The sequence below is a fragment of the Gavia stellata genome, chromosome 1 (assembly GCF_030936135.1).
Source record: "Gavia stellata isolate bGavSte3 chromosome 1, bGavSte3.hap2, whole genome shotgun sequence".
NCBI classification, from domain to species: domain Eukaryota; kingdom Metazoa; phylum Chordata; class Aves; order Gaviiformes; family Gaviidae; genus Gavia; species Gavia stellata.
Window position 1 is genome coordinate 32,163,312 of NC_082594.1, and position 23,535 is coordinate 32,186,846.

The 23,535-nt window shown below is 41.8% G+C and overlaps 1 protein-coding gene across 1 annotated transcript; it reads left to right on the forward strand.

Moving 5' to 3' along the window:
• The first annotated feature begins 324 nt into the window (after positions 1-324).
• On the forward strand, positions 325-22,220 carry RUBCNL (rubicon like autophagy enhancer). The gene is made up of 15 exons (XM_009810278.2): positions 325-396; positions 2,551-2,659; positions 4,967-5,629; positions 9,945-10,030; positions 13,251-13,458; positions 14,338-14,442; positions 15,724-15,766; positions 16,132-16,264; positions 16,667-16,812; positions 17,634-17,698; positions 18,803-19,041; positions 19,836-19,897; positions 21,159-21,312; positions 21,434-21,524; positions 22,046-22,220. Exons 1-15 carry the CDS (start codon positions 325-327, stop codon positions 22,156-22,158), a joined length of 2,289 nt encoding a protein of 762 aa, XP_009808580.2. The 3' UTR covers positions 22,159-22,220.
• The last annotated feature ends 1,315 nt before the right edge of the window (positions 22,221-23,535 follow it).

A 23,535-nucleotide genomic window follows, 5' to 3' on the forward strand; every position in this document is an offset into this window, starting at 1 on the left:
CCTTTTACAACAAACTGCGGGGTACAACAGATCAATACATTCCTTTTCTGCCTGTGGTAGGCATTCCCGTTGTGCTGGTTTTTGTTGTTGTTTTTTTTTTTTTTAAATCTAAATTAGGCTCTTTTTAACACAGATTTCCATTGTTGCTGAGCTCTGCTTTTCGCTAAGCTTATAAACATGCACAGTCAAGACCGAAAACAGTTCAGAATATTAAACGTAGAGCCTGCAAAACACATGGAGAATCGCGGTTAACGTGGTGGTGATTGTAATTCTTTCCTTATTGCTTCCAGGTACTTAACAACGAAAAATGAATGCTTTCCCATCATGTCTGTCCGTGCAGTACCTCTAGCCAGCTACAGCGGAACAGAAGTTTTCCAGCACCCCTGCTCTAAAAAGGTAAGGCAAGGAAGGCGTCTAAATGTTGTTGGCTCAGTGTTTTCGTTATCTGGGGGGACTTTTTTCAAAAAATGGCTTTTGGATGTCAGTGGCTGTGGTAGATAATTTATTTTTAAATGCTGGCGGTTTCATTACGGAGTTAATTTTGGAAATACAGTCACAATGTTGGGGGGAAGGCTGACTCACTTATGCTATGAAAGGTGTCGAGCTGTCAGTGGCTTTTATTGCTTATGGCAGCATGTTGTGGTAATTTTCATGCACCTCTGTTGTCATATTTCCTTATAAGTGCTCTTTAATTTTCTTTGCTTGTTTTGCTGTTTGAAGGAGCTCTTTCCCAATCTGTGATATAGTTGAAATCGTAACATCTTGAAAGTAAATGGAAATCTTTTATCCGAATTCTCAGAACACAGGTTGCCTCTGATAAGATCTAAGAGATGGGAGGGTTGTTTAAAAAAAGGTAAAATCTTAAAACTTAGCACTGTTAACACTTATGGTTACTGATAAAGTACTTGCATTCACCCTGGTGTCAGGCAGTTGTGGTGCTTGCATCCTAAGAGGTACAGTCTGTTAATTGCTGATATTAAAAACATTTTTTAAAAATAAAAGTAATTAATAAAAAATGAGTTCCTGTAAGAGCTACTTTATTCAGTAATATTGGCAATATGATATTTATATGTATAAAGCCTGCCTACATGACAGTTTCTCCAAATTAGTGCAGAGGGAAAAAAAAAAAAAGAAAGCACTATCAGATACTGAAAAGAGTATTTTTCTAAGCACCGGCATAATCAAACACTAAATATTTGAAATTCAGCATACTATTTTTGGCCTGAAATTCTTCAGTTAAAAGGGAAATTCTTTGTGGGTTTTAACATCTTCTGCTTTCTATGAGTCTGAAGGGTATCTGGACTAGATCTGCTCTGAGTCACCTTGCTCTCCCATGGAACCATGTGGGGAACGTAGAGGTCAACACTGGGTGGCAGAGGACAGCACACCTTTTAACTCCCTTCTCTTTGCATAGGATCACAGGGTGCAGGGGAGGGCGAGAGGCATCCTGGCGATGCTTCTGTGTGGAGACATCTCACTGATGTCTGCGAGTGGGGAGAAGGTACAAGGTACACCCTGGTTAAGTGCCTTTTAATGATGTGCTTATCGGAGCAGGCACCCCTTTGAGTTCTCTGGCTTCTGTGATGTGCTTTGCAGGTCCCTGACATACTTGAGGTAGTGGACGGGGAGCGGGAGGCGAATGTGTGACCCTCCCAAGGAATTTGTGAGCTTGGGGAGGAGACCTGTTGCTTTGGTGTCCTGAGTGTATCTTACTCCCTTGTTGGAATAAGCCCCTCGGTATCTGCGCTAAACTGCTTGCCCTGGTTCAGTTTACGCTGGTTTGATAATATGGTAAATCCGGCTTTGGGGTTTGAAATATCAAATCAGAAGCATCATGACTGCACAAAGCAAAATGCTGATCTGGTATAAACCTGCTCAGTCAGTTCAAATGCATTCAAAATTTTTGTCAGCTTATACTGGCAGACTGTACGCAAGGTCAAGCATTATCTATTTGTGTTGCGTCTCGCTCCATGCTGGGTCAACCACATTGCTGACGTGAACCACATGTACTATGTTCTATCAGATTAGGCAGATGTGATTATGTGACCACACTTGCTGCCAGTTGACACAGCTGGGAGATCAAGCAGCACATGCATCAGGTGCTTGTGGAGTCAGGGCCTCATAGATATAGATCATATCTTGTATACATCTAAACAGGCCCGTGCTTCCAGCAACAGATTGGTGGTTCCTTGAATTCTTTTCCACTTCATTGCTGTTGTTTTGACAGATACATAGACATCTGATTTAGGATTTTATCTTGTATATGCCTTATGCACATGTATAATTCTCCTACTGTGGAGAGTTTCTTTTGGTCACCTGCCTTTCTGGAGTGAAATGCAAGATACAGAGTTAAGATGCCAGTGCTCTTCAGGCAGTGCATGCTTCTGGGGAGATTTTCAGACAACCAGAAATATAGGCAGTCGTTAGTTGACCGTTGGCAGGCCTTAGCATGGTGTTCTTCCTGCTGGGATGACTGTGAAACTGGGGCTATCATTACCAGTGTACTGTTGTCTTATAACCAAATAGTCTGCCTGTGTGTTCTTGTTCTAGTTAAACCACGAAAGCCTAAGGGTGGCTTTCACGGAGTCAGCATATTCTTCAAATCCCTCATCGAGGATTAGCTGCCTTGCTCCGACACCTCAAATCTCCGTTCTCTCAGGTATGCCAATTTGTTCTAAAATGCCTCCCTCTGGGGAGCTTTGCTGGTGCTTGTAGTGCTAGCAAAAGCTGTCGATGATTGTGTGTACTAAACAAGTATAGTCTGGTTGAAGAGAGAACCTTGCTTATTCGCTTTGAAGATGGGACAACATGAAAGTATATTATACAATTTGAAAGTACGGGGTTTTTGCCTTTTAAATGGTAGTTTGGCCAGTTTACTTATGCTGGCATTTTGAATGCTCAAGAGTAAAATACTTGAACTGTTCAGAAGATTCTTGGCAGGTTAACTCCTTGTTCATTCAAGAAATAGTTTCTCAGATTTTAACAGATTACCATAATTACTCACATGAGTATCAGTTGCAAAACTGAACTTGATATTTTGGGTTTTTAATTGGAACTAACCTATTTCTGGTAATAGCTTTAAAATGTGGGGGGGTTGGTTTGTCTGGGGGTTTTTGTTGTTGTTGTGGGGTTTTTTTTTAAGCTTGGCAAGAGCAGAAGCACGAGTTAAATTTTTAAAACTTGTTTTTTTTTCTCTTACAATCCACTAAGAACAAGTATTTAGCAGAGTAAGTCAGCATGGTTCTATGATTAGTGCTAGAGATGCTCCATGGTGCTGGAGTAGTGGAGATGACAAAGGATGAGAGGGGATGGAAAGGCTGTCGGGATGGGCTTTGCAATAGGCAAGCAGAACAGAAGAGTTGAAGACAGTAAGACACAGAAAAGGTGCTGTTTTCAGCCCAAGTTAAGATATTCCTGTGCAATTGAAACCTCTGACAGTTACCAAAATTGCTTTCTTTTCCTGAAAAGATCAAAATACATGTTTGAAAGTCAGCTAGCTTTTATTTTCCCATTCCTGCCCTTACGCTGCTATGGCTGGCTACATTGGCAAAGTGTTTCTTTGCAAGTGCAGGCAGTAAAATGTGCAGTTTTTCTGCTGTTTCTGCAAGAGCTTTGTCCTGATCAGTGGCAGGTGGCTGGTCCCAATCACTGATGAACTCTTCAGCTAATTTTGACCTGGCTTTACTAGGACAGCATTGCTAGCAGCTCTTGTAGTATAGCTTGTACGTGACGTTCTTAATAATTTTTTCAGCTTTCTCTTGATGAGGACTGCTCTTTATATAGTCTTGCTTTTCCAAAGTATGTGGGGGTTTTGATCCCTTCATTAGTGAACTTTCTTATCATGCAGTTTGAGTGCATTCTGGCTTCCAGGCGAGTGACTCGTGGAGAGGTTTACTGTTTTTCTTTGAGATATGTCCACGGAGGGCAACCTCTGGGCAAAGTGCAGTCTGCAAGACTTCCTGCTTTTTTCACCAGCAGTGTTTAACAATCCTGTTGGTCCTAACTAGGAGTTCTTTGCCCTGGAAATGAATCTTCTTGATTGTATCTATTCTTAGAATTTTACAACTCACTTATCTTGCCCAAAAGAGACAGTTGTTAACTTTGTTGTCATGATGTGGTCGATAGTTTCTTCTTGAACATAGACTTTGTGTTTAATCTCTCCGTTGCTTGGGTGATGACAGTTCCTGCGAAGCTTTTTGTTCAAGGTATAGGACTTCAATTTATTCTTGAATAGCTACTGGTTGCAGTATGCACTTGTACATCATGCTAAAGTTGCCATGTTTCCCACTAAAAGCAGTTTTTCCACTTTCTGTTGAACTTCAGTTTTGCAGTAGGTAACTTAGGACCGTGGCAAGGCAGTACTTTTACTTCAGAGGCATTGTAATGAACTCGCTGTGACAGAGCTAATTTTCTCTATGGGTTCCCATAAATGTTGCCACCCCTATGAATAATGGACTGAAGGTTACTTTAGCCTTTTCCACATGAGGAGGAGTGTCTGACTGAAGCGTGCAAGCATGTGACCTTTTATTACTAAGTGTATTTTTTTTTTTCTTCCTAGTGTATTGATACTCCATATGTCTTGCTATAATGTGACCTTCTCTTTTTACTGGCAATAGAACCAGTACCTGTACCGGTAACTGTACCTCATCCAGTTTTGTAGAACAATGATGTTTTCGAGCACACTGACAATCGGTCACCATTGAAGTCTTAACTAATTGTGTTTGGCTAGCTGCAGCATACTTTACTGCTGGTTTATTACCTAGCCTTATCAATGACAGAACTGCTTCCTCACTGCAGCAAGCAAGAGCTTTCTTGCAGGAAGAGGCAGCAGAAAGTGGTATGTGAATTCAGTTCTTTCCTGTCTTCTCACCCATGTCAAAAATAATGTGCATTTTATTCACGTTGTAAACTAACCTTTTTTTAGGATTGTTTCCTAACCTCTTGGTTTCTTCCCTTTTCTGAACAGATGAATACTCAAGACCAGCAGTGATTGGACATGCTGGAGGTTTTGGGTCGTACCCAGACAGTGCTGAAGCTATCAAAGACATTCTTGTGTCTGTTTTAAATGCATCTGGTTTGAAGCCCTCTTTGGTGCCAGAGCAGACCACAATGCAGGGAGCTGAACATCCGGACAGTGACGTGGAACGGTGGGAAGAAAGCAGTGACGGGGATAGCTGTGACGACAGCGATTTTGCACATCGCAACGCTGCCTGTACACAAACAGACATTCGGTTTACAAGGCACCGGGCGTGTTGGGACAACACGCGCTGCGATTCCTCTAAACCTTCGCTGGATACTTTCTTTTGTCCTCGTTACTCTGATGGGGATCCTGCTGCTTCCTCCTTGAATGGTTTCACTCTTTCAGACGTGTCCCCTCTGAAGCGAGACTGCTTTACCCAGGTGACATTAACAGGAGGCACTGTCACATCGGCTGTTGTGCATTCTGGAAAAGAACGTTATACCCCTCCCGAACGAGACTGGACTTTCACAACAGTTCTTTCCGACTCAACTGTTGGTAAACCAGCAGATCTGTTGAAATACCCTGATGAATTGGAGCCTGCGCCTGTCAGCAACAGTGACGGCAATTCTTCCAGTGGACTTTCCAAGTCAGAGCCAGTCAATCAAACAGGTAACTTTACAGGTCCGTTTTTGTTTTAAGATTTCTGTGCTAGGAAAGATGACTGTAATTGAAGTCATATGGCCCTTGTTTGTGATGATTATGAATGACTAGACAAGCGCTGTTGTTCAAAATAGGGGAGAGGGGAGAGAGAGAAAGCTTCAAAACAAAGGAGAACCAGCGGGTTGGACGCGGTGAAATGGGAGACGCTCTGGCTTGCGGCAGTCTTCTGTCTTGTGACGTAGAAATGCTTCTGTAATACTCACCCTTTGGTAAAATGTAAAAATCGCTGAGCTGTGGTCAATGTAGAACATCCACTGGATGAGACTTCCACCATTTGGTCTTCACCGTTGCCTTTCTCCCAAAAGCAGATAACGTGGCTCTGGGTGTTTGGTAGTGATCCGTTGGGGTGTGTGGGCTCACTGGGATGTCTCCTTGTGTTTGACATGAGCTGGAGGAGAGGGAGTCCTTCAATTCCGAGTCTTTTGGAGGCAGGACCTTAACATCCATTCTCATTATGACGAAATTGGCTTGTGCCAGAGCTGGACTACTTTTCCTTTTCCCCTTTCCAAGTGTACCTGCCATCTCAGAGGCATGTAGCCCCTTCCAATACAGATCAGGACCTTTTCACCCCTCACTGGTTTCCAGCTGTACAGATATCCCACGTGTTGTCTGCGGAGAGACGCAGACTGAGGGCTGCTAGCAAAGGGTGCCTCCTGTTCCTGCGGTGGCAAGGAGCTGAGGGCGGCACAGGCCCGTAGGCAAGGGCCTGTTCAGTCAGGACCCTCAGCGCAGCGTCCCCAAGATGGCCGGCGGAGCGGCTGGCCTGGCCTCAGGGCTGCGCCTGCCTCCTCGGGAGGTTCTCCGGCCTTCCTGGGCTGTGGGCCCGGGCCCCTGCCTCTGGGCTGGGACAGCAGACTCCCCTCGGGTTTAATACCTAACACTGATACAAGTGGCCTTAGCTGCAGTGAGTTTAAACATTATTTTATTTATAAAGGGTGTTATCGGTATCTAAGGGCTTATTCTTACTAGATGTTGAGCCCCAGAAAGACGGTGCAACCAAGGCCTGATTTTTCTACTGGAAATGAAGGGAGTTATAATACAAATTGTAGTTGTATGATAAATAAAATGGCAAAGGCTTTTTCTCCCTTTGGACAATAGTAGTCCTAGTGGTGACGTTCCCTTGAGCTCCACTTCTAAGCTCTGGTGCTCCCTAGCTATTCACCCAGAACTCCTGCAAGTTGGCAGAAAGATCTCAAATAGGCACATGCTGTTGCCGGACTGGGAGCTTTTAATAGTAATAACTTTGTCATCTGGGACAGGATTTTGTCAACAGTTAGTATGGCGACGATTACGGTTGTTTCCTTCTGCTGGGCGTTTTGTTGGCCCAGTGTGTTTGAGTCATGCCCGGCAGGGAGGAGGAAACCAGAGCCGGCGGTTGGAGCCAGCCGGGGCCAGTCATGCAGGTTTGGGTAGCCAGGTCTGGAAAACACAGCCCAGGCTCTCGGTGTCAGCAGGGACTGCGAGGCGCAGGCGGGCACGTATGTAAGAACAAAGAAACCGTGCGTGACTCGATCTTCCGGCACGGGCAGGACATGTCACAAGCTTGCGATGGGTCAGTAACGCTGTTGGGTCTCCAGAAAGCAAACAGAGGGACATGGCAGCCAGGTGACTGAAGAAGTAGTGTCCTTGATTTTACTGACAAATAATCCTCACGGGAACCAGGATCCTGTATTGGATGGATGGACAGAGCGCAACGAGGCGGGCTCTGTCTGAATCAGACTTTGGTCTGTTCTGTACAAACTGAGAATTCCTGCATTTCATCGTTCCTTGGTGCCTCCAGCCATTTAACTCGCTGCTGGGTGGCCCAGAGTGGGGGGAGTGAGGTCTCATTCTCCCCTGCAATGTGCGAATGGCAAACTGAAAAAGAAGAAATAAATCCCTTTATTTGAATGCGGGAATTACACAAGATGATCTCCTGACTGGCCTTCCTTTCCATCGCTATCTCGGAGGTGGTGGTTTCTCACTTCAGTTTCTTGCAGGAGAGTGAGGGATGCACCAGACGTAAGAAAATGACATAAGATGACTTAAATTGTAATAAATAATTTTTTTCAGTGGTATTTAACATTTTAGTGGGATTTTCTGCTGGTCCTGTGAGACTCCTGTTAGGACTTGTTCATATTTTTAAGGGCCATCCCCTGGTGTCATGCAACCTCCATCATTGTTAATGAAGACCCTGCGACTTAATTGGTATTTTCTGGGGACTTCGTTGTGGCTGCTGCGTCACTGGCAGTTCACAGGGCTTGTTCTTGCTTTTAACCTCTGTGTACATCAAGGTCACTTCCTTCTGCCACTCTTGAGGGCTCTTTCCCCAGCCTCAGCAGCCTCCAGGCAGCTCCACTGCGCAGGAGCAGAAGGGCAACCAGATAATTTTTTTTGCATCAGACCCAGAGTTGTGTCCCATTGCTGGATGCACTGGGCTCCTTCCCCATGCTCCTTCCCACTTTTCGTTCTTTTCATTTAAAGATGCAAGTGGGATGCAAGAAGTAAGCAAGAGAGAAAGCTCCCATTAGATTTCAAAACAATATTTAAGATGACTTGCATCTTATATTTTAAAGAAAAAAAAGCATAATTTTCCCATTTCCTTATTTTTGCTTATTATTTCTAGTTCAGAGAGTAATGTTTGTTATTTTAACTGATGAGGATGTAGGCTTCTGTTAAGCTGTAGAGCCCTTAGCACTTACCTGTACTCCCCGTACACTGCTTATCTGGTAAGATGATTCATCAAATAGGCATGAAAATAACCTAATTACGTAATGACTTTGCAGTGATTAAATCGGTTTTGAAAAGTCAGATCATCAGTCGTTCCTTTTTTCTTCCATGGTATACACAATGGAGGTATTAATAATTCTTTACAAAAACACAACGTCTGTCTCGCTACGCTCGAGCACAGTGTTGATTTTCCAGCCTGATGTCACCAATGCACAGGGCAGCATAGCAGGGTTTCTATAAATAAGGCAATATAAAGAATCTAAACTAGGCCTGAGAGTTCAGTGCCCTTAGTTGGAGAAAATGTTTTCGGAAATTATTCTCACACTTTGTGGGACCTCTGCAGCCTTTCTGTGCTTTTAAACAAATTCAGCAGTGTTTTTATTATTATTATTATTATTATTACAAAGAGCCTTTGATTAACCCCTCTTATATGCAACAACTTTAAATGGCATGTGTGGTGGTAGCATTCAGATATGGTATATTTTATCCTGTAAACATCACCACAGTGAAACAGAGAAATTGCTTGGTTATAAGGTCAAAGAAGAGGTAGTAAACAAACACCAGTCAGTGTAAAAACCAGGAGTCATTTCCTTTCATATCTCATTAGTGTGTACATCCACAGACATTATATATAATCTTTGTCATCCTTCCAGAAAATTTCTGGTAACAGTGCTTGTGAGTGCTTTGAAAACAAAACATGAGGGCATGATCCAACACCTTCAATTCTATGGGGAAGAAGTTGTGACTGTATATATTTATGTATAAAAAGCAATCCAGGGTACAGCCTATGTCTGTAGAAAACCATATACATGCTCTGCTGTATAGTGAAAAGTTCTTAACGGGAAAAAGAGTTTAATTTAGTTTCACATGCTTGTCGTACTTAGCAGTGAATGCCAGGAAAACAAAACTGCTATTCTGGGAAGCAGGGAGTACTGTGGCTAATGCATCCGACCCAGTTGTACATATTACTATGCGGTATGGGTTGCATCTGGAAACAGGAGGGAGATATCCTTGAGGTATGGAAACATAATGGCAAAGTTTTTTCCCAACTTGCTGTAGTCACACAATACCAGCAGTGATTCAGGGAATCTTGGAGTGATGCGTCTCTCTGCATGCTCCGACAACAGTGAGATTTCTTTTTCTTCCAGCTACTGTGAATGAGCAGAGAGCAGTGTTAGCTGGCTGTGTTGCAAACTGCAGAGCATTGCTGTAATCCCAGCCCAAGGTTCTGGCTGTGGTTGTCCCCAGCAGCTCAGGCTGTAGCTGGGAGAGGGCTGGTGTTGGGAGCACAGTGGTGCTGTCACCACATGGCATTCAAACTCTGCTTCTCTGGTAGCTGATACTCATGCATCAGGTTGCCAGGGTAGTTCAAATGCCAACGTGTTCCTCACATTTCTCTCTCCTTCTCCTTAACTTCCATCACAGCCTCCAGCCCCAATGGTATTCAGTTTGGGGGGGGAAAAAAGGTTGCTTTGCTTTCTGGAAATCGCCCTGCGCACATCCTGGGAGCTGCAGAGAAAGAAATAACTCATAAATGTTCTTGTTATACCCACAGGTTCTACTTCTCCTTTGAACATAAGTGCTATACCCTGCAATCGTTCGTTGCAGGACATCCGCATGCTTCCAGAAGACGTGGAGAAGGTGAGGACAACAAAGACTATTGTCATAATGTTTTTTCTGTTTTATAGTGGCAAAACCAAGTGACAGGAGGTGTTTCTCAATGGCAGAATGTTCTGATAGATGGACTAATCTTTACAAATACTGTATCTTCCCTCTCTTTCACCTCTGTGAGTGAACCTACAAACCTAAAATTCCTATTTCTTCATTTATTTTTACTCTTAATCCATTAAGTAAGTATTTTATTTTAAAATAATGGAAATATTTTAGAACACTATAAATTTCTGCTTTTCTTTCCATTATTTTCCTATACATTCCTTGAGACCAAACTTGAAAATTATTATAGTCACTTTAAAGTTACGTTAGAATATGTTACATAGAATTTGTTGCAGCTACATGCATATGGATGGGATTTACCTCATGCTTTTACTATCAGGAGATAGGGAGAGGTTGGGTTTTTTTGTGTGTGTGTGCTTATGATAAGCATGTAAGATTGCTGTAAAATAATTACAATACGAATAACAAGCACAGTAACTGTAACATCTGCAGTAATTTAAGCAATTTCTCATGGTTTCTCGTTTGCATAAGGGGCCCAAACAGTCTTAGGTGTGTTGCCAGATAGGCAGCCCATTTGAGCTTATAAACAGAGATGAAGATGAGAAGATAATGCTGTCACACAGCTGTGTGCTAAATGTTAATCTTTTCTAACAATTGGAAAAGAGAGGTTAATGTTATAATTAGTTAAGGCAGTGAGTAGTATTCAATAAAAAAGACCTTTAAAAATGTGCCTAGAAAGGAGATTTTTTTGTTGGACTGTGGATGTGCATGTGGTCCCATGTCCTGGGCCCAAGAGGTAATCATCTTTGTGCACAGCACTAGTTTTACTGGAGTGGCAAGTTCTGCATTTGATTTGAAGCTCTCAGCATCCCTAAGGTGCATTTTGAAAACAAAATAAAGCAAAAAAAAAACCCCACCCAATAAATCACACACCAAAACCCAACAAACTTGTGAACTAGCTTTTCATGTTGCTTTTTGTGAAAGCTGTTTCAGAAAGGAGATGATGTTTCTCTCTGTAATGTGGGAACCAAAACCAAAGTAATTTGCTTTCAGTCACCAGGAGACCAGTGAGTAGATATCTGGATTAGAAACCACAATCTGAGAACTACTGAGTGAGGCAAAATCGCACCAGCTACTTCTCCTATGCAGATGGTTAAGGGCTGATGTGATTACAGGTTAAAAGATATCAAGAGCTCAGTCTGTTATGAGTGAGGCTGCCTTAAAAAAAAATCAGAAACAAACAAAACCCCAAAACACTTTTATGTTGCGAAATAATTTCTTTGAGACTTAGGAGAGTGAAAACTAAGGTGCATGTAGTGTCAGCAAGTCTAAGAGTTGTAGTCGTGTGCCAGGAAGGAGATGGGCCAGATAATCTAGAGGGACTTTCCACTGATGCGAGGAGGAGGGAAGAGAAATGAGAAGGTTGGTGTGTCACAGCTGAGTTGGGACTGCTTCCTAGGGTGGTGGACCTAGCAGGAGGCAGAGCTGAAAGCTGATAGTCATGCTGAGTACAGGAGTGCCTGTATACTGTTCCATCTTTTTGCAACACAGCTCTTAGATATGTTCATAATTGCTTTTATCAGCAGGACATGCTGATGTGCTGTGCTCTGTCACTAATTTGGAGTTAACTAGTGCCACACAGGCTTTTTGAATCTTCTAAGTGGGAGATACCCTTTTTATCTCCCAAAAGGAAAAATGCTGTTAAATTCTTTCCTTTGGTAATGGTGTGTCCTCAAGTTCACTGAAAGTTGTCTCTGGAGAAACTGTGCACCAAGCAAAGGCTGTTAATCAGTGTTAGGGAAAAGATAAAAGTCTCTTCAAACACCCACAGGGACTTGTGGGCTCTCTCTAATGTTGAGATTAATCTCTTCTAAACGCATTTGGCTGTGGACAATAAGAAAGCAGTGATGTCTGTTGTGCTCATTAAGATTTGGTTATTTCTAAACACTGATGTCTTTCTTCATGCTTCCCCTACACATTGTAGGGGTTGTCACGAATACTGATGTTGAGTGGTACAATTTTCTGAGCATAAGCCACTTCTTGTGAAGCTTTAATTATTCTGCACTCAGAATCTCTAGCCTTAGATACTGCCATGTTTTTTTTAGACAGAGGTTTAGCTTTGCATAATGCAAACACATGCAGCTGAGGGGAGAGGGGGAGAGTATCCTGGGCATCTCTGCACCTGAGTGCACCTATAGCTCCATGATCCACTTTTGAGCTGAGCCTGGGCTGGGAAGCTGTGCCCAGGCCAGCAGCAGTAGCGCAGATGGGGCTGGTGGGATGCTCTGCTACATCACAGGAAGCAGGGGATACAGCAGTGACACTGGGGCAAGGAGCCCCAGGTTTGTCTGGATGTCTCAGTGGTGCTGGAGGCTTTACAAAGGCTTTACAAATTCCCTTTTCCCAGAGAATGGGTGACCCAGGCAGGCAAGATGGTAAGGGACACCATGGGGAGAAGTTGTCTGGTGGGGGAACGCTACTGTGAAGCTTTGAAACAGTTGCCTTTTATTTAAGGCAGTGTGAACCCCAGGGGAGCTAGGTTCCCACTTACCCTTACCACAGACTTTCTATGCAGCCTTGAGTTGACTGTGTAAGCTATCTCACTGCCTATTCCCTACTTCACTGCCTTAACTCTTAACACATGAAAGCATTTTACTAGCTTCTGTACTACCTACCACCTGAAGATCTACAGTCCCTTCAAAACTTGCCACTTCTGGCCCCATCCAAGTTAGCATGTGTGCAAAACTGCTTTTACACACTGACTTCAAATTAAATCCTATTAAATAGGGAGCTGCAGAGCTCCCTATTAATTAAATAGGTTACATGGATTCACACTCGCATAATAAATAATGCAGTGTAACTAGAAGACTACGTCTCTAAAATGCATACATATTCATCAGTTAGGCATGTAATCAAGTTTCTTTTTATCTAATAGATGGGTAAGATAAAAGTAAATTGTATGTTTTAATCACGGGTGAGACAATTATCTGGGCAGTTGTCATTTGCATGTTGTCTCTGAATTGCCCTTGGGGTGGGGATTTTTTTGGTGTTTAAATGAAAGGTGAGATAGCCTTACATTTTTCATTTATTGAGTTGAAAAAGTATGGGAGGAAATTATATATTTCACTTCATCTTAAGTAATGTCAAATATGCTGTGTACTAACGAGCATTCCAATCTTGTGTCCAGGAAAACGCGCACTTTTTTGTTGCAGATATGATTATAGCATCGTTAGAAAAAATGAAATGTAATATCCTAAGTCAACAAGCAGAGTCCTGGGGTGTGGAAGAAACAAGTGGATCAGATGGCAGTTATCACACTGATTCGGAGTTACCTTCTTACCCTGGAGTGAAGAAGTCTGATTCTTCTGTTGCCTCTTCAGACAGTGGTTATGAAGGCAAGTTACTTAGTCTATAATGCAACCTTGTTTGACAGCCTTTGCCATTTATTTTTCTCTAAGGAAATACTAAATTAGTATGGGCATTGCTTGTGACCAAATTGTCTGTTACCTTCTTTGAGTCTCAACAGAGCTGTGTTCCCTGAGGATCATTATGCCACAACTGTGTTCTCCCTGTGGGTCATATTCTTCCTTTTGAGTGCTCACATCTGTGTTTTATTATATTTTTTTCTCTTTTACATGAAAAAGAAAATGTAAGGTTGAAATGCCACGTGTCAAGCACAACTCTCCATAGAGCGTGCCTGTAGTTGGCTTTTCTTCTCTCTGCTTAAATCCTTTTTTGCAGGATTTGAAGCCTGGCTCTTTCCTTCTGTGCTTCTGCAGTATGCAGATCAGGCCACGTAATTGATTTGGGTGACACTGCCCAGAGTATTCATTCACATATAGTTTTGAGGCAAGATAATAAATGCTCCTGGCACTGTAATGCTTGAGTCAGCACATGCATTTTTAAGTAGATTTTAGTCTCTTGAGTAATACGGATCTTAGGGATGGAATTTAAGTCTAAAGTCTAAATCACATAACTTGTGGAGAAAAATGAATGGTGTGCTTGCTTGTGAGAAAGGGAGAGACCACTGATAATATAAAACCTTTTGTTTTAGTCTCTGGAAGCTTCTTCCTAAGAAACTGAGGGACATGATGTATGTCAGGCTCCCAAGAATTGGCTTTCTGTGTGTATGTATAAAAATAAATGAATAAAATTGCTCTGTAAATATAGGCTGTGTGCTAAAGTTTTGGTAAGCGAAAAAAAATATAAATGTAATTGTAGCTACTCTATATATGCTGGAAAAGTTTAACTGATGTTGTCTTTGTTCCGGACAGGCTGTGCTCTGCTACCTGTCAGCTCCCCAGTGCATCTACCATCACGTCATGAGGTTACCAGATTTTGTTGCCACAGTGATTCAGAGGATGAATATGTAATTATTGGTAAGACTTTAAAATTATAACTGCAGAAACAGCAGTATTTTTCATCTGAATCTATTGCATTGTTTGGAAAAGCTATTGGCTTAGTAGATGTAATCACAGGAGAAATAACAACAGAAAATGGAAAGAGCGGTGTATGCATGACTCCTTATTAGAACACATGCAGAAATACTAGAGTGGTGCAGGATTTCCTTTCTACATAATAATACATTTGCTGGTTTGAGGGACTGAAATTATGCCTAAGGATTAGACCCAATGAATGTGGGTGAGCAAAGTGTGAAACTGGCACAGCCTCAGCCAACTAAAGCAGCATTGTTTGAGAGAATTTAGGACATGATAATTTCCTAATTAAAGAGGTTGATTAGGTTTTAGGCAGCCCCTCCCTCCGCTTCAGGACTAGAGCAGTCTGTCCCCTTATAGTCACGAGTGCTCTGCTTCTCTTCAGGACATTCTGAGTTTCTTGGTTATTACCTTCTGGTTTTTACATATACAGAAATAGAAACCCTTAAAAGTAGCCTGAGCAACATTTAACCTCTATCTTATTTTTTCCTGTTAACAAATGCTTTTTTTATTGCTCCCTTTGGTTTTAGAGATTCGCTTATTTCTTCACCTCCTTTTTCCCTAATCTAAGAATGAAGAACTAGCTCCCAAAACTGCATTTCTAGTAGCAAGAGTTATTTTGACGTGTATGAATGGGGAAGCATTTGTGTTCACAGCAATATGCATGGCCAAAACTAATGCTACCAATGTGAACACCTTGTCTGCATAAGTGTATTTTGTGTATATAAACATAATGAAGAAGTATGTGCTTTAATTTCATTCATCTCACCTGTTACTAACTTGTTTATAGCATTAGCTCGCATGTTTGTGATCGGTGTCTGCAAATATCTCTTAGCGTCCAAAAAAACTAATGTACGCTCTATTGGTTCTGTATATTATTATTTATGGCTAGTGCTTTCTGGCTGGACCTGGACTAGCAGGCACTTAGTCTTTCCTTACCGATTCTCCTGCTCTTGAAGGGAGGCTGCTGGTGATGATACGATGCATAGCTGTTAGGGAGTATGCTTCATCAGTGGATGTCAGAGATCTGCAGAGCAGATAAGACTCCTTATGCCTGTTTTACAACCAGGGCTGAGGCTATTTCCCACATCCAGCAAGGGTGTTGTAAAAATGAATATATTTGAAACTGACACCGTGGTAACAGAGAAGGTAGATTTAAAACAGTGCTGAGTAATAAAGCTTTGTTTCTTAGATGGCTTGATAAAATTTTCTCCTTTACTGCAGAACTTGAAGACCTTGAAAATCTGTCTGCTGCCCCAGATGAAAGGTAATGCTGTGTATCTTCACTATGATAGCCCGGTGGCACTACCTTTTCTGCTGGACCAGCTTTCTGGTGACTCCTCTGGCTGGGGCGGGGAAAGGTGTGGGAGTGGTAAATTTGGTCCTCCCAAGGAAGGGGAAGAAATGCTGCTTGACAGCAAATGTCTGTGGCGCTTGGCTTAGCAGAGCATTTCTCTGGTCCCGGAGTCTTGCTGGAGGGTGGTGACTGTGGCTCTGCGAGGGCCTGGGTGTATCAAAGCAAGGGTATAGGAATGAAGGGATGGGAGAAAACTTTCCAGGGATGTAGAAGAGGCAGCGGAGCTGCTGATGACATGCTGCTATTTTTCACTGTCTGTATTGCTTAACTTTCAGATCATCTTTTGAACCAGGCAGCAATTCTGCTGAAGCAACAGCCCAGGAGTTGTGCAGAGCTTTCAGAAAACACTGGTTGCAGACAGACTCTGTACTTCAACTGTCTGGTTGCCTGAGCTCATCTAAGCAGAGAGTGAGTCTGAGCCGAAAACAGCGGGCTTTTTATTCGGTTCCCCAAGTAATCATTGTCTCACTGCAGCTGCTTCCCTGTTAGGGAAAGGAGGAAGCTGCATTTAAAAAAAAAAAAAAAAAAAAATCAGATGGGTACTTACAGTTTATTAGTTCACTTCAGATAAATTTCTAGAAAATTTCTTCTCTCTTTAGCAATTTTCAGCATGTTTAAGATGTGCAGTTGTTAACAACCAGGATGTACTTTCTTCTGGGATCAATAAGAGGGAGTTTAACTGGGTGGGGATTACATGCAGGTGAAAACTGAAGTTTAAAATCCTGGAGTATAAAGGGAGATGTCTCATAGCATTTAACGTATGTCCAGCTGATGGGCTGTTCGTCTTCACGAGTTTGTCTTTTCCAATAGTCTGTGCTGAAAGAAGAGATTCCAAGAGAGCTTGAGTCCAGTTTGAATCTGGCTGAAGAAATAAAGATCATATCCAAATTAAGAGGATCTTCTGGCTGGGCCCCACCAAGATCGCAGATTATATTTAATATTCACCCTTCAGTCAAGTAAGTCTAAGGGGTCTGAGCATCATGGTTTAGTACAGCATAGGGATTTGTCTAAAACCTGCAGAGGTTGATGGAAGGAGCCTGGGTGATTTAACAGAACCTAAGGTTAGAGCTAGTGCATGGCGCAGCCTTCTGCAGTGTCTGTCACCAGCTTTGCTAGAAAGCAGATGGCGTCTTTTTTCCCTCTGTTGGCATGTGCTGATTAATGTGGCACATGCACTTTTACATGTGATAATACACATACTGTTTGGTGTTAAGGTGGCAGCGTGCTTAGCTGGACTCCTAAAAATTTCATTTTGTGAGACTACCTGGAGAATATTCTTAAGAGTTTCCCCACTTCCCTGCTGATATTTTATGGTTAGTAGGTTTTCAGAAAGGGGGGAGGAAACAGGTCATGTTTGGGAAACTACTGTCTCACTCTGCATAAAGTGCTGTTAAATGCACTCAGCAGGCAAACTGGCTAATTCCCTGTGTTGCTGCAGGTCTGGTTGATTTTTTTAAGTTGCAGATGTGGATTTTCCCCCCTCCCCCTTGATATTGCTGCCGCCTTAATAAATGGAAAAGAATTTAATTCTTGCAACAAGCCATATTTAGAAGCAGAAATGGATGGTATATTCTCCACAGAATAGCTTAGAGACTCCCACTAAAATAATAATCTGCGTCTCCTTCCAGAACCCCCCTCATCATGTGGAGGAGTAGGAGTCAGCTCCTAATTTGGACATTTTCACTGGTGCCAGTGTAGCTCTCTTGCACTTTCGGAGAATGTTAACTTAGCTGTGTTTTGGATGCTGAAAGGTGTAACTATTTGCCTCTGTATGTAGGAGAGATGCAGTGGTGGCTGCCCAAAACTTTACGTGTGTTGGTTGTGGAACTCCGATAGAAAGCAGTAAGTATTATCAAAAGGGAAAAAAACCTAATAAATCCATTACTAGTAATCAGGCTGTAATCTTCACCAGCATAATTTTACAATTGTGGTAGATCTATCTGAGCTAGAAGGAAAATCTCTTTTTTGGATGTGCCTGCAATAATAAAACAGGCAGTGGGATCTTACTCTCTCATGTCTCATTGCAGACGGACTACAATACTTGATAGATGTTCTTCTCATACACAGTAAAAAGTCATGACAGTCAACAAACAAAACAGGAAAAGTTATTAAAAAAATCAGGTTTCCAGGCTGGAAAGTGCTGGTTTTACATCTTGCAAAAGGTTTCTTTCAAGAATTCTTTCTCTGTGCCAGTTGACACGTTTCCAAAAGTATCTTTTTAGAGACTTTTTGGAAGCTTTATGCAAGCTTATGGAATGTGTGGTTTTGCTCTTTTGGGGTGTCTTTTTAAAACTTTTTTTCTTTAAATCTTGATCACAAAATCATGCTTGTGTTTTATTTGTGATACCTTTTGAGCTCCTTGAAAGCATGATGATTTACAGGTCTGACAACCAGACCTTACTTAAGAAATCTTTGAAGTGGCTTTCAAGACTTCTTCTGTGTGTGCTCACAGAAGAACAGCATTTGTGATGGCCTGTAAAGTGTCAACAATCTGTGATGGCATGTTAACTTGAGCAAACATGAGATGCTGAGATAGCTGGGAAAAACCCACAAGCCTCTTTATATTATGTATAATATTACAAAAATGTGACTCCAAGATCAGCTTGTCTTTCCATTTGGTGGAAGTATTTTGTTGTGTGTTTTATCTTGTGTCTCTTTTTTGTGGGTAAAGCAGCAATGGTTTCTCTAAGATCTCACGGTGTTAAATATAATCAGTTCAATTTGACAACTGTGGAAATGAGGAAAGCTTTCTCTTCTAATGCAAAGTAAAGACCATGTGCATGTGTTTACCACAATAATAAAACCCTCTACTTAAAAAAAAAAAAAAAATTCGCTTGCCTCTCACTCCAGTAGATCTGAGTTATTTAGACAGAATAGACGTAAGGACAAGAAGTATGTCCCATAACTGTTAGATACATTCACAATTTCATTGCTTTCTACCTGCAGAATATATCAGGAGACTCCGCTACTGTGACTACCTGGGGAAATACTTTTGTGACTGCTGCCACAGTTATGCCCAGTCTTCCATTCCTGCCCGAATACTGATGAAGTGGGACTTCAAAAAATACTACGTGTGCAACTTCTCCAAACACCTTCTGGACAGCATATGGCAGCACCCAATTTTCAATGTGTCCTGTGTTAACAAAGCACTCTACACAAAAAGTAAAGAAATGGACAGGGTGAGGGTAAGTGTGGCCTTTTTTTTATCCGCAATTTGTGGGTCTGAGACTTTTGGGAAGAACTCCTTAGGGCAGGTTGTCCTTTGCCATGTGTGTATGTGGGAAGGAGCCAGAGTTGGTTTCTCGGCACTTAGGCTTGTCCCATCACCATTTCTGGGACTTGCCCTCTCTCACCTCAGATGAAGGAGGAGGAGGGAGAAATTTCCAACCTATGCCAGAGCTCTCATTATTTCCTCCCTTATCTTTGGGAGCCATTTCCTTATTGGTTTCCAATTTTAGTTCATGAGGGGGAGCTGGACTCCTTCAGTAAGTATTTACCTCTGCTTGGCAATTGGCTGTTGGAAAGCTCTGGAAGTTTTGAACGACTCCTTAATTTGGTGGGCCATTAGAAAAAACACCCTTGGCTCATCTAAGGGCTGTACCTCCTACAACTTGAGGAAGGGTGCTCTGCTGAAGACTACAAGTTGCGATGCGCTCCTTTCTTGGCTGAGGAGACACTTACCTGTTCTTACAGAGGTTTGGGTCTAGCATCTTGGTGTGCTGACATGGAGCCATTTGTAGCATTAGGAATTGCTTCCCTTGTCAGTGAATAAAAGTAGCCTTTGCCTTCCTTGGCCTCTTGTGCATTAGAAAATCCATTTGTTTAATTCTATGCTGCATGTGAAGTTCCTATTTTTAGGTGTAGCTTGATGTACTGACAAGGGTTGCTGACTCAGAGAGTGGAGTTCCTCACTTAAGAATATATAAATGCAATTGCTTTTAATTTAAAAATTGCTTTGTTTTTCTCCTTCATCTTTTAGGAGGCACAAGAACAGCTTTTTCATTTAAAAAAGCTTTTGAAAACCTGCAGGTTTGGTGAAAGGTATGGACCGTGATCATGCATGAAAAATAGCTTATTAAAATGTACCTAAGGTGCTTATAGAGCCTTCTTCTCTAGAGACATTTGAGTGCAGTTTTAAGTGAGTTAATATAATCATTAGAGAAAATTCTGATAACAAAACTTCCTTCTATTGCACTGCAAATCTTGAGTGAAGAACAGGTTTTATGTGGTAGCTTTCTGTTTCTTTTAACATACTTAGATATTTGGTTTGAAATGTTGAATGATTTTTGTTGGGTGTATATTTTTTCATACTCTCTCTTAGGTTCTCACTCATTCTTAAAAGGTCAAAGACACGTATATCTCTGAGATAATTTGTCTTTTAAAAAAATTTAACAAAAAAAAAAATTAACAAAAAAAAATTTAACAAATGTGTTCCTTGATGGTTTAAAGAGTTCTTGCAGAAATCTGTCTTAATGCTCAATTCAGTTTATTTTATAAACATATTCAGATGAAAGTAGTAACCGAAAGTGGTAAGTACCAAAACATGACCTTGCTTGTTGCTGCAAATTAAAGACTTTTGGTATTGACCTTCCCAAACTATGGACATAACTAATAGGTAGACATGTGAATGACAAAACTTTCATGGCAGAATTGCTGACCTTTTTAAAAACAGACATAAGCAAAATAAGCTTTAAAAGTAGGTTCTGTTCTCTCTTTGACATGGAATTTTTTTATGCATCAATTACGTGTTGTTCGCCAAAATTAAATAGAAATGTGTTTTAATGTCTCTCTTCTGGACAACCACCTGTGATTCCGTTATAAAAATACACATTAGGATCCTCACTGTACCTTCTACATCGGTGATACTTTAATAGCTATATTTTCAGTGTTCAGCTACTCAGTACAAGCGTAGTTTCACCCAACAGTGACCTATGCAGGATAAAACCCCTCAAAGTTCTCTTTGCCAAAAAAAGTAAATAACCCTAGCTTATTGCATTAGATACTATATGGGATTTTACCTACTGTTCCTGAGGTAGGAGAGAGCCCTTTACACATTTTTTAAGAATTGCTGGGATAACTGTGCAGGGCAACTCCGATTCCTGAGGAATGCGCATTTAAAGCAGACATTTTATTCTAAATCCCAAACCCTCCAGTTTTTGTTAATGTGGCATCAAATCGGGAGGGGAGGAACTTGCCTTGTATGATCCCTGGGTGACTAGAGAAGTGAAAGAGGCTTATTCTTCAAATATACTTGAAAAAACAACTTTTTGTAACTTGATTTGTTTTTTCTTTCTCTTTGCAGTGTACTGAAAGAATTTGAAAAGGTCCCCAGCCATCTGACAGAGGAGCTGCATCTCTTCTCACTGGATGATCTGGTGAAGATCAAACGAGGGCAGTTACTGCCCCTTCTTAAAGATATTCTGAAGAGCTCCACTTCCCATGTGGATGGTTGTGAGGTAAGGAAAAGCCAGGGCTCTTAGTGTCCTTGCAGCTGCTAGTGTGAGGAATATCCCTGCTGACATTCCTAAATTTTTTTCTTGGATTAAAAGTAAATCAACTGTTCTGCTGTTCTTGTAGCTCTGTCAAGCGAAGGGGTTTATCTGTGAATTCTGTCAGAGCGCAGATCTGCTCTTTCCATATCAGATTGCCAAATGCAAAAGGTGCACAGGTATGTTCTAGACCAAACATTTTCCTTTCTTCCTTGGGGGGATTTTGGTGTGTAAAACTCTTCAGACTTATTTTAGAAAAACATTGAGAACTTGCTTCACTGAAAACACGTATATTTGAAAACCTGCATATGTATTTGAAAACCATGGATAGCATGTATCTTTGAAAACCAGCCTGTGGCAGCTGTCTTGCATCAGTGAATTCAGAGAGCAAATCCAGGGACTTGCCTGAATGTAATTTTGGCTGCAGGGGGAGGTTTTTTGGGGTCTACGCATGAGAGGGAGCCTGGGACAGTGCTATACTGCTGCTCTATCAGATCTTGCTGACATACATTGTAAATCCTGCAAATCTTACCAAAATGTTTAATTATTACAGTGGTGGTTGTTGTCATGGCCTTGCACTGCTTCTGTTTACTTTTATACTTGGGTGAACTAGATAGACCATCCTTCAAGTAACATAGCTATTGATTAATTTTTTAATTGTTTTTTTCCTGAATATTAAACTGCTTGTATGTATAAACAGAATGCAAAACATGCTTTCACAAAGCGTGCTTCAAGTCTGGAGGCTGCCCTAAATGTCTGCGGATCGCAGCTCGGAGGACGCTTTCAGAAACTCTGCCATTGGTGCCTCCGTGAAACTGGATTCCTCTGACTGCTGATTTCAGAAGATGCTCAAAGCCAAATCTTTAGGTGCCTAAGAATTAAATAATGTTGTTTTAGACATTACTATTTTTAATGCATGTCTCCTTTATGGTGGTGGGGGGGAGGTGTGAAAAGAAGAAAAAGGAGACTTTTAATAACATCATTGAAAACTCACCCTAAAGGAGTTTCATCTTAACTGGTGACAGAAAGACTGGATGCTAATTCTGTGAGCAGCCTTTTGTTGCTGTGTGTTGTCCTTGTATGTAAGATTTTTAATATTATATTTTTCCATATAAAAATTATTATTCTTCTCTGTACTTCTGCAAATAATGTATAGATAGTAAATGAGTGTTGGAAATCCTTACCTTTGTCGGATTTTGGAAATAGGAAAAAGTGGTTAAGATTGAAATCATTCTCTCAAAAGCTCTACAATAGAAAAAGCTTGTCTGCAAGCTTTAGGCAGATGCTGATCTGAAATTCCATTCTGGCAAATGCTTAATGTGAACCAGTGGATTTTAAGTTTCTTTTAAACAGATGTATGCAACAGCCTGTGGTGGGTTGACCTTGGCCTGCTACTAGATGCCCACCCAGCTGCTCTCTCAGTCCCCCGCCTCAATAGGACAAGGGAAGAAAATATGATGAAAGAGCTTATATGTTGAAATAACACAGGGAGATCACTTACCAACTACTGTCACGGGCAAAACAGACTTGAATTGGGGAAAATTAAATTTATTGCCAATTAAAAATTGAGTAGGGTGGTAAGAAATAAAGACAAAAACTAAAACAACTTCCCCCTACCTCACCCACCCTTTTTCCCAGGCTCAACTTCACTTCTTCATTCCCAACTCCTCTACCTTCTTCCCTGGTGCAGGGAGATGGGAAAGGGGGATTGCTGTCAGTCCATAACAGTTCCTCTCTGCTGCTCCTTCCTCTTCACGCTGTTCCCCTACTCCAGTGTGGGCCCTTCCTATGGGCTGCAGTCCTTCAGGATAAACCTGCTCCAGCATGGGCTGAGGTGCTCAGCTGTGTCCTGCAGTGGGTCCATCGGAGCTGTCTGGAAGCAATTGTGTCTGGCATGGGGCAGTCCCAGCCTCTTCACACAGAGGCCACCCTGCAGCTGCCCACTGCCAACACCTTGGCAGCTACACCCAGTACACTGCTCTAGAAGTTTCTTTCCAGAGCACTTAGAAATGTGAGGAGAGGCAGTGAGCGAGCAGGAGAGATGCTTCTGTTTAAATCCACCCTCACACTTGCAGACTGAGTCCTTCCCTAAATGTGAAGTGCTGGAAGTTGAAAGCAACTTTCTTTCCCAGCCTGGTTGGTTACTTCTGATGTAACTGGCTGAGGAAGTAGCCCCTGCCTTCAGAAACC